The 12,814-nt window shown below is 33.4% G+C and overlaps 1 protein-coding gene and 1 pseudogene across 1 annotated transcript in view; one reads left to right on the top strand and one right to left on the bottom strand.

The window, feature by feature from the left end:
• The window catches only part of LOC144839229 (uncharacterized), a 23,270-nt gene extending 10,456 nt beyond the window's left edge, over positions 1 to 12,814 (bottom strand). The window contains exons 1-9 of the mRNA XM_078694542.1: positions 12,719 to 12,814; positions 12,530 to 12,554; positions 12,089 to 12,218; positions 5,483 to 5,652; positions 4,540 to 4,738; positions 3,651 to 3,883; positions 2,418 to 2,572; positions 1,644 to 2,169; positions 830 to 1,023 (exon numbers count right to left, since the gene is read on the bottom strand). Of these exons, the coding sequence (XP_078550668.1) occupies positions 830 to 1,023; positions 1,644 to 2,169; positions 2,418 to 2,572; positions 3,651 to 3,883; positions 4,540 to 4,738; positions 5,483 to 5,652; positions 12,089 to 12,218; positions 12,530 to 12,554; positions 12,719 to 12,814 (1,728 nt within the window). The remainder of the gene's footprint in view (positions 1 to 829; positions 1,024 to 1,643; positions 2,170 to 2,417; positions 2,573 to 3,650; positions 3,884 to 4,539; positions 4,739 to 5,482; positions 5,653 to 12,088; positions 12,219 to 12,529; positions 12,555 to 12,718) is intronic.
• LOC144841104 (uncharacterized) lies at positions 7,771 to 10,135 on the top strand (annotated as a pseudogene).

Here is a 12,814-nt window from a genome sequence, read left to right as displayed (position 1 = left end):
ACGATACACCACTACGACGTTTATATTTTTTATAATTATTAATTAATACAAAAACGTTGAGAAGCAACTGTCAGTAATCTACCCACAGTCACAGTAAGACAATTTCGATTCAAATGGCGACCAAAAATGGTTAATACGTACAGTATTTACAATATTGTCAAAGTATTGCAATACTATATATAAGTTTTATTCTCCAAGGACCCATAAATTTACCTACTTGTGTTAAACCAAGGGCTCATAAATTTACCTACAAACTGGGAGTGAGAGATTGGAATGTTCCATTCATCGCAAATCAATACATTTGTATAAACGTATATTAAATCTATCAAAATAGTATTTTTTAAAGAAAATCTTCACCATTATGATACTGTACTCGAGCTGTTCAACCGGTTTTCAGCTATTAAAAACAATTATCGTAGGAGGAGATAGGAAAATGCGAAGTATCCTTGTATTATTGTGTGCAGGTATTTTTCATGAGGACATCCATTAGACAGTGTATACCACGATCGGAAAACACCCCTATTTGGGGCAAATCGTTGAACCTAAATTTGTTTTAATTGTCAATAACTAATTATCTAACTAAATTTAATTAGTAAACAGGGTTACATCAGGTGGTTAAAATCAGTACCGAGATTCTAACCAACTTTATATACCATCGAGTAAACATTCTAGGAATAACGCGCGATTTACCGAATTTTGCCCTTACGTAAATTTATATATATATGACGCCATCTTTGGAAAACAAGATCTAGTTGCCAGAAAAATTGAGGGAGACAGCATCTGAAAGTGCGGTGGGTAAATTATTAGTGGTGCTCCAGAGTATACTCACAGTGTATACATCTTCACTGATATTATTAAAAGCTTTCACCGTAACAGGGTAAATACCAGAATATCCCCATGTGTAATTGACAGTAGATGATCTAGTTGTTAATACATTGTCCCCATTAGCAAAGTCAAACTCGTAGACCACATCAGTACCATTATGCTCTGGTATTGTTAGCATCACAGTTGCATTGGTTTCCACTGTCAATATAAACAATAAATAATTCATATAAAACATATAGCAATGAGTCTATTACTATAAATATACTATTTGTTATTTGATGAACTAGCTGCCCCACTTTATACATGTGTTGGAAGGACAACTTTCAAATCAAAAGAAGTGAAGAACACTTTTCACTAAAGGAATTAAAAGGCCTATGTTTTAAGTAGACGAACTTGTTTAAAATCTTTTAGTTGCAAATAATGTCACTGAAATGTCTATTGAGTCAATTCAGATCAACTTCAGTCAGCTCTGAAGTTATAGTAAGGCCGAACTAACGTAAATGATCACCTGCTATAGGATAAGATAACACCTGTGCAAGAATATTTAAATAAGCTCTTTTCTGAGCTGGCTGGCTGCATTTTATTACTATGCTTAGAATAACTTATTATATAGTTATAAATGCACAGGTAAACATGTGAATATAAGCTACAGTAGGTGGTTGCTCTTTATTTTCTATGCTTAAAATAAATTATTTGGAGGAATGACTCCCCAAGAGAAATTCCTAAATGCACAGGCGTTCATGTGGTGGTAATGATCCATTCAATTCCATTTAATTTACATTTTTTTGTATGGTATAAAATATAAAAACAAAAATTACTGTGAGCGGGTCCAACAATTTCGACACCATTTATATACGACTGGATGTGTACCATTGCAGATGTATTGACAAAATTTAGTTCATTCGATACTTCCATAAAAATCATACGGTTTGTATCGTCTGAATTGGAATCAATCGGATCTGGCACTTTCATCCGCACCTTGGCCCTCGATGGAGTAACAACTGTTGCTTGAATTAGAGTGTTATATACATCTAAAATAGGTGTTACACCACTAGATCTAACAAATTCTTGGTTATCTGTATTTGAAGTTCTTTTGAGGCGTCCATCACTGCTGGAAACTGCGAATATATCACCTTTGGAAACATGTATATGAGAACTCTGATTGGTCAAAATATACCATTGTTTACCAACATCGTCAGCAGTGTAGACAGACTCTTGAATGAGGTCAGTGCTCATGCTTTCAGGCCAGAAAGCCGTCCCGTTGCTACAGTAGCCTGATCGAAAATTGTAGGTTCCATTAACAGTACAAGTTTTCAAACTCACAAATGGTGAAGGCCTGTATACCTAATAAAGACAAAAATACCTCAATTTAAAAAAATTATCAATTGAATTCTTCTGAATAATATACAAATTTGTATAACACACATATTCCTTTTTTTAATACTTCAATAAAACAAATGGTATGGTAATGGCTAATCCATTTGGGAATGGCGTTGCAGTTAAGTTTGATGACATCCATACCTCTGGTACTACGTATTTGCTCTGTTTATGTAACTTTTATCAATAAAAGAACGACTGTTTGATTGCCTTACTTGTAACATAAATGTGCCCACAGTAGCAACATCAAACTCCCAGCTGACGAGAATACCATCAGATCTAACTTGGCCTATGTAGTATGTATTATCAGTTTCTGTCTGATTATCTTCGTCATCCCATGCAGTAACACCATACACCCTATGACTAGCATCTTTTCAAGCATCAATTTACACAGACAAGCGGCAACAGTAAGTGGAAAACAAACGAAAATTTAGAATCTATGTTATTTCATATGAACATTTACACAGAATTTGAAGAGTTGAGAGAAAATCTGCTCATGACAGAATCAGATTTCTATAGTCAAAATACCGCATTCTAGCCATAAGTAGAAAGGCATGTATTAAACATGGCTTTGGTGGTGTAGAATGTATATGCTTTTTTTTTTTAAATTGAATTGAATATATTTTATAAGAAAAGATTTGAAACTGAATTTACAGTACAATGCATTACACATGCATAGTTCAAAAGGAAGGTGAGAGAAAAAAAATGGAATAAAAAAAACAACAAACACAAAGCACAGGGATGATTCACATATTGTATCTATGACGACATTATTCAGACCCAGGGAAACAAAAACGTCTCAGTAAAACACAGCGCCCTCACAACACTAAGGGGATGTATATGGCCAGACTGTAACTAACAACAGTCTAGTTGAAAAAGCAAACAGTTTGCAATAAGTACTTTTTTATTTCCTTATTTATCGAAAAAAGTTACTCCTATATAAGCCTATATAGGATCCAAATTAAATAATTTCAAGAATTACACAAGCAGGCATCCCGTTTAGCTCCCCTAGGCATAGGTTTTTATTACATAATATGTTGTTTCTTTACAAATGTTTCCTGTTCAGTTGTTTGGTATTCATGTTAATTTTAGAAGTTTGTGTTCTTGTCCTACTTTTAATGTTCCATTTAGTAGAGTTGATGTTTGTAAACATAGTTTTATTTCGAGACTTTCTTCACAATATTATAATTCCCTAAGTAATAACACCAATATTGATATTTCTTATGATGGCATCACTTCTTTTCGTTCTATTATTTTTACTTAGTTAACCTGTAATATCATTTTTCTATGTTCGATGTCATCTTGTTTTTCTGTCTGTATATGAATTCTATTTTTTTTATCTAAAGTAGTTTTTTTATTAAGATTTTAACCAGCCTGTTATTGGCGATGATTCGCTGTTGGTTTGGAGTGAAATAAAGAAATAAAGAAAAGAAATTGTATATCATCACCTGTGATATCCATTGTAAGGTTTCCCACTTCATATTCTGCATACACAACTAATGATGATCCAAATACGACGCTGACAGTACACTCAAAATAACTAGTGGCAGCAACGATTTCAGGACAAACAAGTGAAATGTTTGATACTGGCATCATGCTGTTAACAATGGTGTTTACTTCAACAGTTTCCGAGGTAAGAGCATCCTCAGCTACTCCAGATATTGGGTACACCAAAGGCTGTCTGTAAAATTATAAATAAAGCTAGACATTCACTATTTGTGTTCAGTGGTGAATAGTAGTCATGTAGGTAGTAAGACTGTTCTTAATTAGTTCCACTTATAGTAACCATGGTGACAAATTCACGAAACTGATGTACAGTACATCACAACTCGTTCAGAGAAAATTACAGCAGAATCTCTTCCCTTCAGACACCCCCTATTAAGGGGACACCATTCCGGTGTTTACCGCGTAAACAGGATCCCTATCTAAGGACACTTTAGAAGTACATAATAAATGTTTTTTGTTTTCATTTTAAAATAATAAGTTATGCATATATTAAACAATTTACATTGTATTTAGCCATTTGATTTTTTTTAGATACATTTTGAACAACTTAACTGAAGTTTGAAGTGTATGCATTGTATGCATTGCTTGTACTAGATCCACCACCTAGAACCTCTATTATTAAGAAGACACTTTTGGGAAAAAACAAAGTGTCCCTGAATAGAATAGGGGGTTGGCCATAGTGTTAAAATATACACTGCCTGTTGTACATTTCACAAGCAAGTGTCCCCTTAATAGGGGTGTCCTAAAGAAGTGGGTATGCTTTTATATCTGTATCCAGGTATACTTAAAGTTGGTTTATTTAGCAGACTGGACAGGCCTGATGGTACTCACATGAAATGGTGTTCAATATCATTTGGTGATTGTAATGGAATGTTGACCATCGGGTAATTGTCAGTGAAATCCAAAGACATTGTTATATTCTCAGTTCCTGTGAAGTTGACAGCAAACGTTACTTGCTCAAGTATCGGTACAGCAACTTGATCATCATGATATTGTGACAAATCATATGAAAGTTGTTCCAATGCCATTCCTAAAAGTAAAAGTAGAAGAGTTATTAATTTGTTCTGTGCTCAGTATAGATATTATAAAAGTAAACATAAACAGTATCAGGTTTATTTCTAATTATTGTAGATATCACTACATTTTGAACATTTGAATTACTCAATCATCACAATATTATTATGGTTTCCACATCTTTATAGTTGTCTCATGACTTAGAGGATCGTAGGGGCATAGCAGATGAGATACCGCAGTTGTACTCATCATGATACGATACACAGGCATAAAGCCATATTTCTGGGCTGGCAGAGTTTTTGCTAGATGGCCATCATTGATTCTCCTGAACCGACGCCTTTTGGTTGTTTTTTTTTTTTACTACCAACTGGTCCAACCACCCTCCACACAATGCTCCTAAAGGAGTTGCCGTGGGTACCGGTTAAGTCACCGGTGTGTGACAGTGGCTGTGTGTGTGTGTGGGTTAGCACACCGGGGTAACTCTCTACTTGTCTTTCGAAAAATGTACTAGGTTCTTTAAAGTGCACGTGGGCTAGATGTGTACACTGGACCTACGGTTTATAGTCCTTATTCGAGAAGACTCGTTCTACCACCAGAAGTGAGGATCAAACCCTTGCAGATGTTATGCCTACGTAAATTACGGTTCCACTGTCTTGGCCACTCACTAATGAAATTATACAAATGGACATTATATCGTAATCATTATCCACTCCACTATACTATATTTAATTTATTGAACTTTGATACAAAATGTTATTACCATAAGATCTGTGGTATATGCCAATGTTTCCGAGTTTTGCAGTTGTCTGGTATACAGAGCAGTGTTCATTACTACATGTTCCTGTGCAGGTATCATAGCAATTATCAGACCTGAAAGGTAGATCATGGTAGCCACACAGGCATGTTGAACCATTTGTCACTAAAGTATACCTAAAAAAAAATATTAATGTTAAATATTAATTATACTAGTTTAACATATTTATCTAAATACAGAAAGAAATCCTTAAAAATAATATTCTATATTAATTAATCTCTGCCTTTAAACATCATGCTTAATTTAAGATGAGGTTGAAATAATATTGTGCAGGGTTAGATATTCGCCTTTGGATATAAGGTCAATCGGGACAAAAATTTCCATTTAGGCCCTAGCGCGGTGATGTAAATTTACATCATCTCGCTAGCCTCATGCCCATGGAATTATTTTTGTCCCAATTTACCTTTTAAATATGGTGCCCTCTGGAGTTATTGAAGTCGCTTATTGGCCCATGTCCCTCAATGTCAACATTTGAATATGTATTGAAATGATATAACATTATAAAAGCAATCAGAGAGTTGTATCTCCACCAGGGGTAAAAAGTGAAAACCATCATGTGACAACTATACCCCTTTAAAACTCTGTCTACACTATCAAACTAGTTTGACAAAAAAAGTGTGATGTGCTCAAATATGCTAGTGATATAATGCAATATGGTAATGATATGACTTCATCATGTCCATATATGTGACCTGCTCTGGCATAGTGAAACATAACTCGCTGATCTATATATAGTGTTATGACCTATAGAAGTACTTTTCATGTTAAAAATCACTATCTTGGTGAAAATAGGGTTTTCCCCTTTTTGGAATCTACAACTATTCAAGAATCAAGATCAAGTTTCATTTTTTGTGAATTCTATCTATAAATGGGTTAAAATGTTGTTTTATTAAGTACCCTTTTTTCTTGATTTCATTTTATTGCAAAATATGAAATAAAGTACATGAAATACTGTTGGTAAACTGTGATGTTTATGAAAATATTTGTGTAATTTCCCTTTAAAAAATGGTACAGTCTGAAAATATAAATATTCATAAGCCATATGCATTGGTCATTTCCGGTTGTTTTCAATATTGTTGACTTCTTCAGCGGGAATTAGAGAGTTAAAAAACAAACATCTGACGAGATTTAAACTGCAGAAATCCGTTGTCATGGTTATCGTGACGTAATGACCAGCGTTATAGAAAATACAGTGTGTTGATTGGTTGTTTATCAAGAAAATTGACCTTTGACATGTTTACTTTCTACTGCCGCGAAATTGTAACCTGTCTGAATGGGAGAACCCCGCGAAGGAATTCCCTTTCACTACTATTGTTGTTCAATAGAAAATGGATTTTAAAACGAAAGAGGTATGTGATGCCCTCAAAACTTTAAAAGATTCTTCTATGATAGAAATTGCTGAAAAGGATGAACTAAATGATCTTATCACAGACTACTTTGTCAACAATTCAGATTCAGAGGATGATGATTTTAATTATGATGATGATGATGAGGATGGTGAAAAAGAAGAGGAAGGTAGGCCTATGCCTATGGAAGTAGACCCAGAGCCAGGCCTCGATGAACAAGGTAAGTACCATGCCTAGGCCTACATATTATTAAATTACCCTCAACATACTGCATGCCTAGGCCTAGCTATTCTGTAGTAGGCTAGCTAGGCCCCGAGAGGAGGCTAGTAGTACCAGGGCCTAGCTAGCTAGCCCTAAACTATGCCTAGTAGTAGTATGTAGTAGGCAGCTTCTAGTTCTAGGCCCTCTAGTAGGACCTTACAGACAGGCTAGGCCTAGGCCCTGTCCTAAGTCTAGCCTAGCTGTATCCCTACTAGAATAGTAGGCATATAATGTCAGCTTAAATCTAGGCATAGGTGTCCAGGCCTTACTTTTGATATTCTGTCTTACCATACATACCTCCTAACCCCTAATACTGGCTAGTAGTAGGGGTTAATTAGCTATGCCTATCCCTATATCTATGCTAGTAGTTCTAGCTAGAGCAGCATTTTTTAATTAGATGCATTGAAACTTAGTTTACCTCCCAGCTACATTATGTAATTAAATTTAGTTGTGATTCCGAAATAATGTGAATTTGTTTTTATTAATATTATAGATGTGGAAGAACAACCAGTCATTCAGGTAGAACACAATATGGATTTGAATATACAACAGTTAAATTTAGTAGTTCTACCAGACCATAATGAGCAAACAGCTGGAAAATTTGTTTGTAAATGTACATACTATGAAGGGAAGCCATGCTACCAGCAATTTACAGAAGAAGATATCCTAAATGCCAGGATGGAAAGCCTAGCATTAACGGATGGTATGTTACTTCATGTAAATATTACTATGCATTTACACCAACAGCTACATATTATGATTTTCTGTATTGTACTGATTGGTGTTTTCTAAATTACAGAAGAAAAAAACATGGCATTGCTAGCAATCATCCGATCTTCCACAAATTTTAGCAACACCACTGAGTCAACACGGCAAATAAATAAAGAAAGAAACCGTCCTAGGACAAAATACACCCATGGGAACAAGCCTATTTGTGCTTCAATGCTTAGATACATATATGCGTAAGTAATGAATATACTTGTTTAATATGTTTTAACATTTTATTATCAATTTATTTAAAGTGATGTCAGCGAAGACTAGACTTTACATCACTTTCATTCATTTTTATAAAACAGTGTTGGCTCTGTGAAATTAACAAAATTAAGGAAATGGTATAATGATAACGGGTTTTCTATACCCACAAAACAATCTGGTGGAAGAGTTGTAGATAAGCGGACACTATCATACGAAGACATCACCCGCATCTACCAGTTCATCCACAATTTTGCAGAAGAACATGCCATGGTAATACATTTTAGTTTATACACTTTCATTTATTTTTAAATCTGCTAAAATCTTTATATAAAAAAAATGTAAATAAAATGCATTTTTTATACTGCCTGTTTAAAATTTAACTACAGAATACTATAATTTAATATTTTGGATTTTAATAATTTTACATAGATGTTGCCAGGAAGAATTCCAGGGTTTAAACGGGGTGATTTGAAAATCCTACCTTCCACAGAAACTAAAAGCAGTATTTGGAGGAAATATGAGGAGTCCACGAGGCTAGAAGGTAAGTGCAACACAGTTTTTTTAGCAAAATATATCAGTCAATGACTGATCCATCCCAACATTTAATGTTCTTAGTGATCTAAAATATCTTGTTATCACAATTACAATTGTAATTTTCTATTTTACAAAATATTATTTTGATACACAGGATGCAGAGAGGCAAAATGCAGTACTTTTAGAAAGCTCTGGAGTCAGCTGTGCCCCCATATTGTACGTGCCAAACCCATGACAGACCTCTGCTGGACCTGCATGCAGAACAACAATTTAATTATAAAGTCTGCTAATTTACCTGATGCCCAAAAGTCTGAACGGCTTAAATTACAAGAGGATCATCTGAAGCAGGTTCAACAAGAGAGAACCATGTACAACCAGATGATTGCAGATGCAAAACAAATGGTGGGTGGTAATGTGAAGTTAGGTAAGAATCCACATTGCAGCAGACAGGTAAGTATGCACTACTCATTTGATTTCGCACAACAGATGCATTACCCCTGTAACCCCATGCAACCTGGCCCAATGTATTTTCTTGTTCCCCGGAAGTGTGGCTTATTTGGAGTAGCTTGTGAGAGTATTCCCCAGCAAGTTAACTACTTAATTGATGAAGGAATGTCAATAGCTAAAGGCAGTAATGCTGTCATTAGTTATGTGCATCATTTTTTTACACATTATGGCCTTGGCGAGGTTAATGTTCACCTCCATTGTGACAACTGTTCAGGTCAGAATAAGAATAAATTCATGTTATGGTATTTGTTGTGGCGAGTTCACCATGGGCTTCATGAAAACATTACATTAAATTTCATGGTTGTTGGCCACACAAAATTTGGCCCAGACTGGTGTTTTGGCCTTGTGAAGCAGTCTCTCCGCAGGTCATATGTGTCATGCCTTGAAGATATGGTTCAAATGGTGAAAAGAAGCTCACCCATCAAACAAGTCAATATTGCACAAGTCGTAGGCAGTGAAAACCAGACAACGTTTGTTCCATATTATGACTGGCAAGAATTCTTAAGTCCTTACTACAGACAACTGGATGGGATAAAGAAACTGCAACATTTCAGGTTTGGCACTTTTTAGTAAATCAATTTTATATGACCAAATAAAAATATGAATAACATTTTGAGTGGCCTGTAATGGACTGTAATAATTGTACTTTATTAGAATATTTTGAAAATTTAATTCCATTAAAAATATTCCAGCATTGAATTACCTATCCTATGTAAAGCATACTGTACTAAATTCTTTAAAAAATAGATTCTCAAGCAAAGAACCAGGTGTTGTTTATGCAAAGAAGTTAATGGAGGAAGAGGAGATAAGGTTTGTAATTGAAAAGAAGAGAGCTGGTAATCCACCGGCCACACTTCCGCAACCAGTTTCACCACCTGGTCTTTCTCTGGAACGACAACAGTACCTGTATAAAAACATTCGGGAGTACTGTACCGAAGAGACAAAAGATATCCTGTGCCCAAAGCCGCTAGAATAATTGTAATGTCAGATTTGTCAAATTATCAATTTTTAACTAATTAACTTTGAACAGAGTGGTGAGTATTAACCATTGAATTTTAAGCATGTTCTTAAATATGAATTTGAAAAAAAGAAATCAATTTTGGACAATTTTCGAACAATATTAGCTATAAAACATAATTCAATTTATGACTAAAAATAATGTTAAACTAACTGAAGTTATGTTACCTCTCAATGGGCAAAATGTACAGTATTAAATTTTTAAAAAAACATAAGCAACTTAAAAGAGAGATGAAAGAGAGAGTTGGGTAATAACCTCAAATTGTAAATAATATTTGTGTTGAATGGGTTTTTATTTTTTATTTTCATTACTTTTATGTTATTTATCATTTCATTTCATTTTAATATTATTTTTAGTTAATTATTATTATTTATTACTCTCAACACAATTTAAATGGAATATTATTATTTACATTTTCAGATTGTTTGTACAATTTTAAACATAAGTCTAACTCTCATTCAGCCAGGTTACCTTTGATTCTTATCTTTATTGTTTTAGTTTTAAACAAAATTTAAGCCTGTACATTTTGCCAAGTGAGAGAAACATAACTTCAATTACGTTTTAATATTTATATATTAGTCTTAGTGTAATTTATTCTATATAGCTAATAATCACATACAGCAGATTGGATTGTAAGTGTTTATTACAATGTTATTCTAAAATAATAAATTTTAAAAATATAAATAAAAAAAAAAGATATGTTTACAGTTTTCTGTTTTCTGAATGTGCTTAGTTTTGTTAACTGCAATGTTGAAAATTTAAAGTCATGGTAAAAGCATAGGCAATGCTATTCAAGTATTATACAATTTTAAGTACTTACTTAAAACAGACCAATACATTGAGTATGTACTTAACATATCCATGATTTAATTAATTAGATAAAAGCAATGATGTATGTTATTTACTATAAATTTTGGTTACTTAATCATTACACGCTACAAAGGTAAAGTTAAAATTGATGTAAGTACACTTTTAAGAATGTACTTAAGCCCAGTAGTACCAGTAGTACCAGAAGTTGGTAATGTTAAATTGATTGTGTATTTATTGTATTATATAATTTAGTGAATTAAAACTGTTGAAAAAAGGTACAATTGTTTATTGCCAAAATATTAATTTACCCGTTTTTGGCTAATTTAAGTATGTGCTTAAAGAAAATTAAGTAAGTACTTACCATCACATGTGAACATTTTTCTTCTATGCATCATGAATGTAATAAATATTCTCCGAAAAAAAAATTTAAATTTATCGTATTTTGTTAATGTGGGATATATACAAAGTGTACACTTTTTTAGATTCGCAGTAATAATCCTAGTTTTGTTTTGAAAATAACACAAACTTTCAATCACGTTTTTCTCAAAACTATTATTTGTATATTTCTATATACATACTTCGATAAAACATGCGATATCTTCAGATCCCCTTTATGTTAAAGATTAAGTTTGGTATCATTGTAAAGGATATTAAATTCCCTACTAGATAGAATACAAATCTGAAAAACTAAAATTTTCGAGTTATGTTTCACTTTGCCAGAGCAGGTCACATATGGGCACATCACATTTTTGTATCACATAAAGTTTGCTAGTGTAGACAGAGCTCTACATTGCCTAGCAAAATACCGGGGCCCACAAAATGAAAAAGTTGTGTGTTGACACGCCAGTGTATGTAAAGTTTAGCTAGGCAATGTCACAACATCAGTACTACTGTCCCCTACAACTTTAGTTTAGTTGCAGTTCCATAAAGCTATGTCTACACTATCAAACTAGTTTGACAAAAAAAGTGTGATGTGCCCAAATACGGTAGTGATATGCTTAAATATGGTAGTGATATGACATCACATTTTTTTGTCACATAAAGTTTGATAGTGTAGACAGAGCTTTACACCACTAAAACCAAAACAATGTTTCGAATTACTGTGAAAGAAGGTTTCTACACATCGTCATGCATTTGTCAACAGTAACGGTATCAGGGCTGTATATCCCTGGGTTCAATATCAACGGTCTATCAGCAGGATCCAGTGGAATGTCATAGCAACCAATCATTTCTATTATTAAAAAAAAAAACATGTTTAGTTTAGTTGGTACAGAAATACAAATTTTTATTTTTTTTCTCTATTTCACTAACTAGTAGTACTACTACTAGTAGAATGAACTTTTAAAGAGAATTTTATATTTTGTTATTCATTTTATACTAGTAGAATGCACTTTTAAACAGAATTTTATATTTTGTTATTCATTTCATATTAGTATGTGGATTTGGCGCAATTCAGATTTTTCTGCAATGCCACTTATTATAAACCAGAATTGAATTAAATTGTACTAAAATTGTAATTAATCTGACTACAAAAATTTTTACCTGTATTGGTGGCTTCACTTGTAATCTATAACAAGAACAAAATAGAATACAATCATATAAAAATATTGTTATAAAAAGTTTCAAAATTAAAATATAAATGGAATGATTAGAAAAAAGGAAAAATCTAAATACACAAAAATAATTTTGTACTTGAACTGTTCAAAAGTATAAGTAATTGTTTTAACCTACCATAAGTGTAATCAAATAAAAAATCCTCGAAATACACGAAGACGCCATTGCGAAATGGCTTAAACGCAACATGTCCCTCCAGTATCTGCGTGGCAT

Source organism: Antedon bifida, chromosome 4 (genome assembly GCF_963402885.1).
Source record: "Antedon bifida chromosome 4, ecAntBifi1.1, whole genome shotgun sequence".
NCBI classification, from domain to species: Eukaryota; Metazoa; Echinodermata; class Crinoidea; order Comatulida; family Antedonidae; genus Antedon; species Antedon bifida.
The sequence above is the reverse complement of the archived record's forward strand: the minus strand, read 5'-3'. Positions and strand labels throughout refer to the sequence as shown.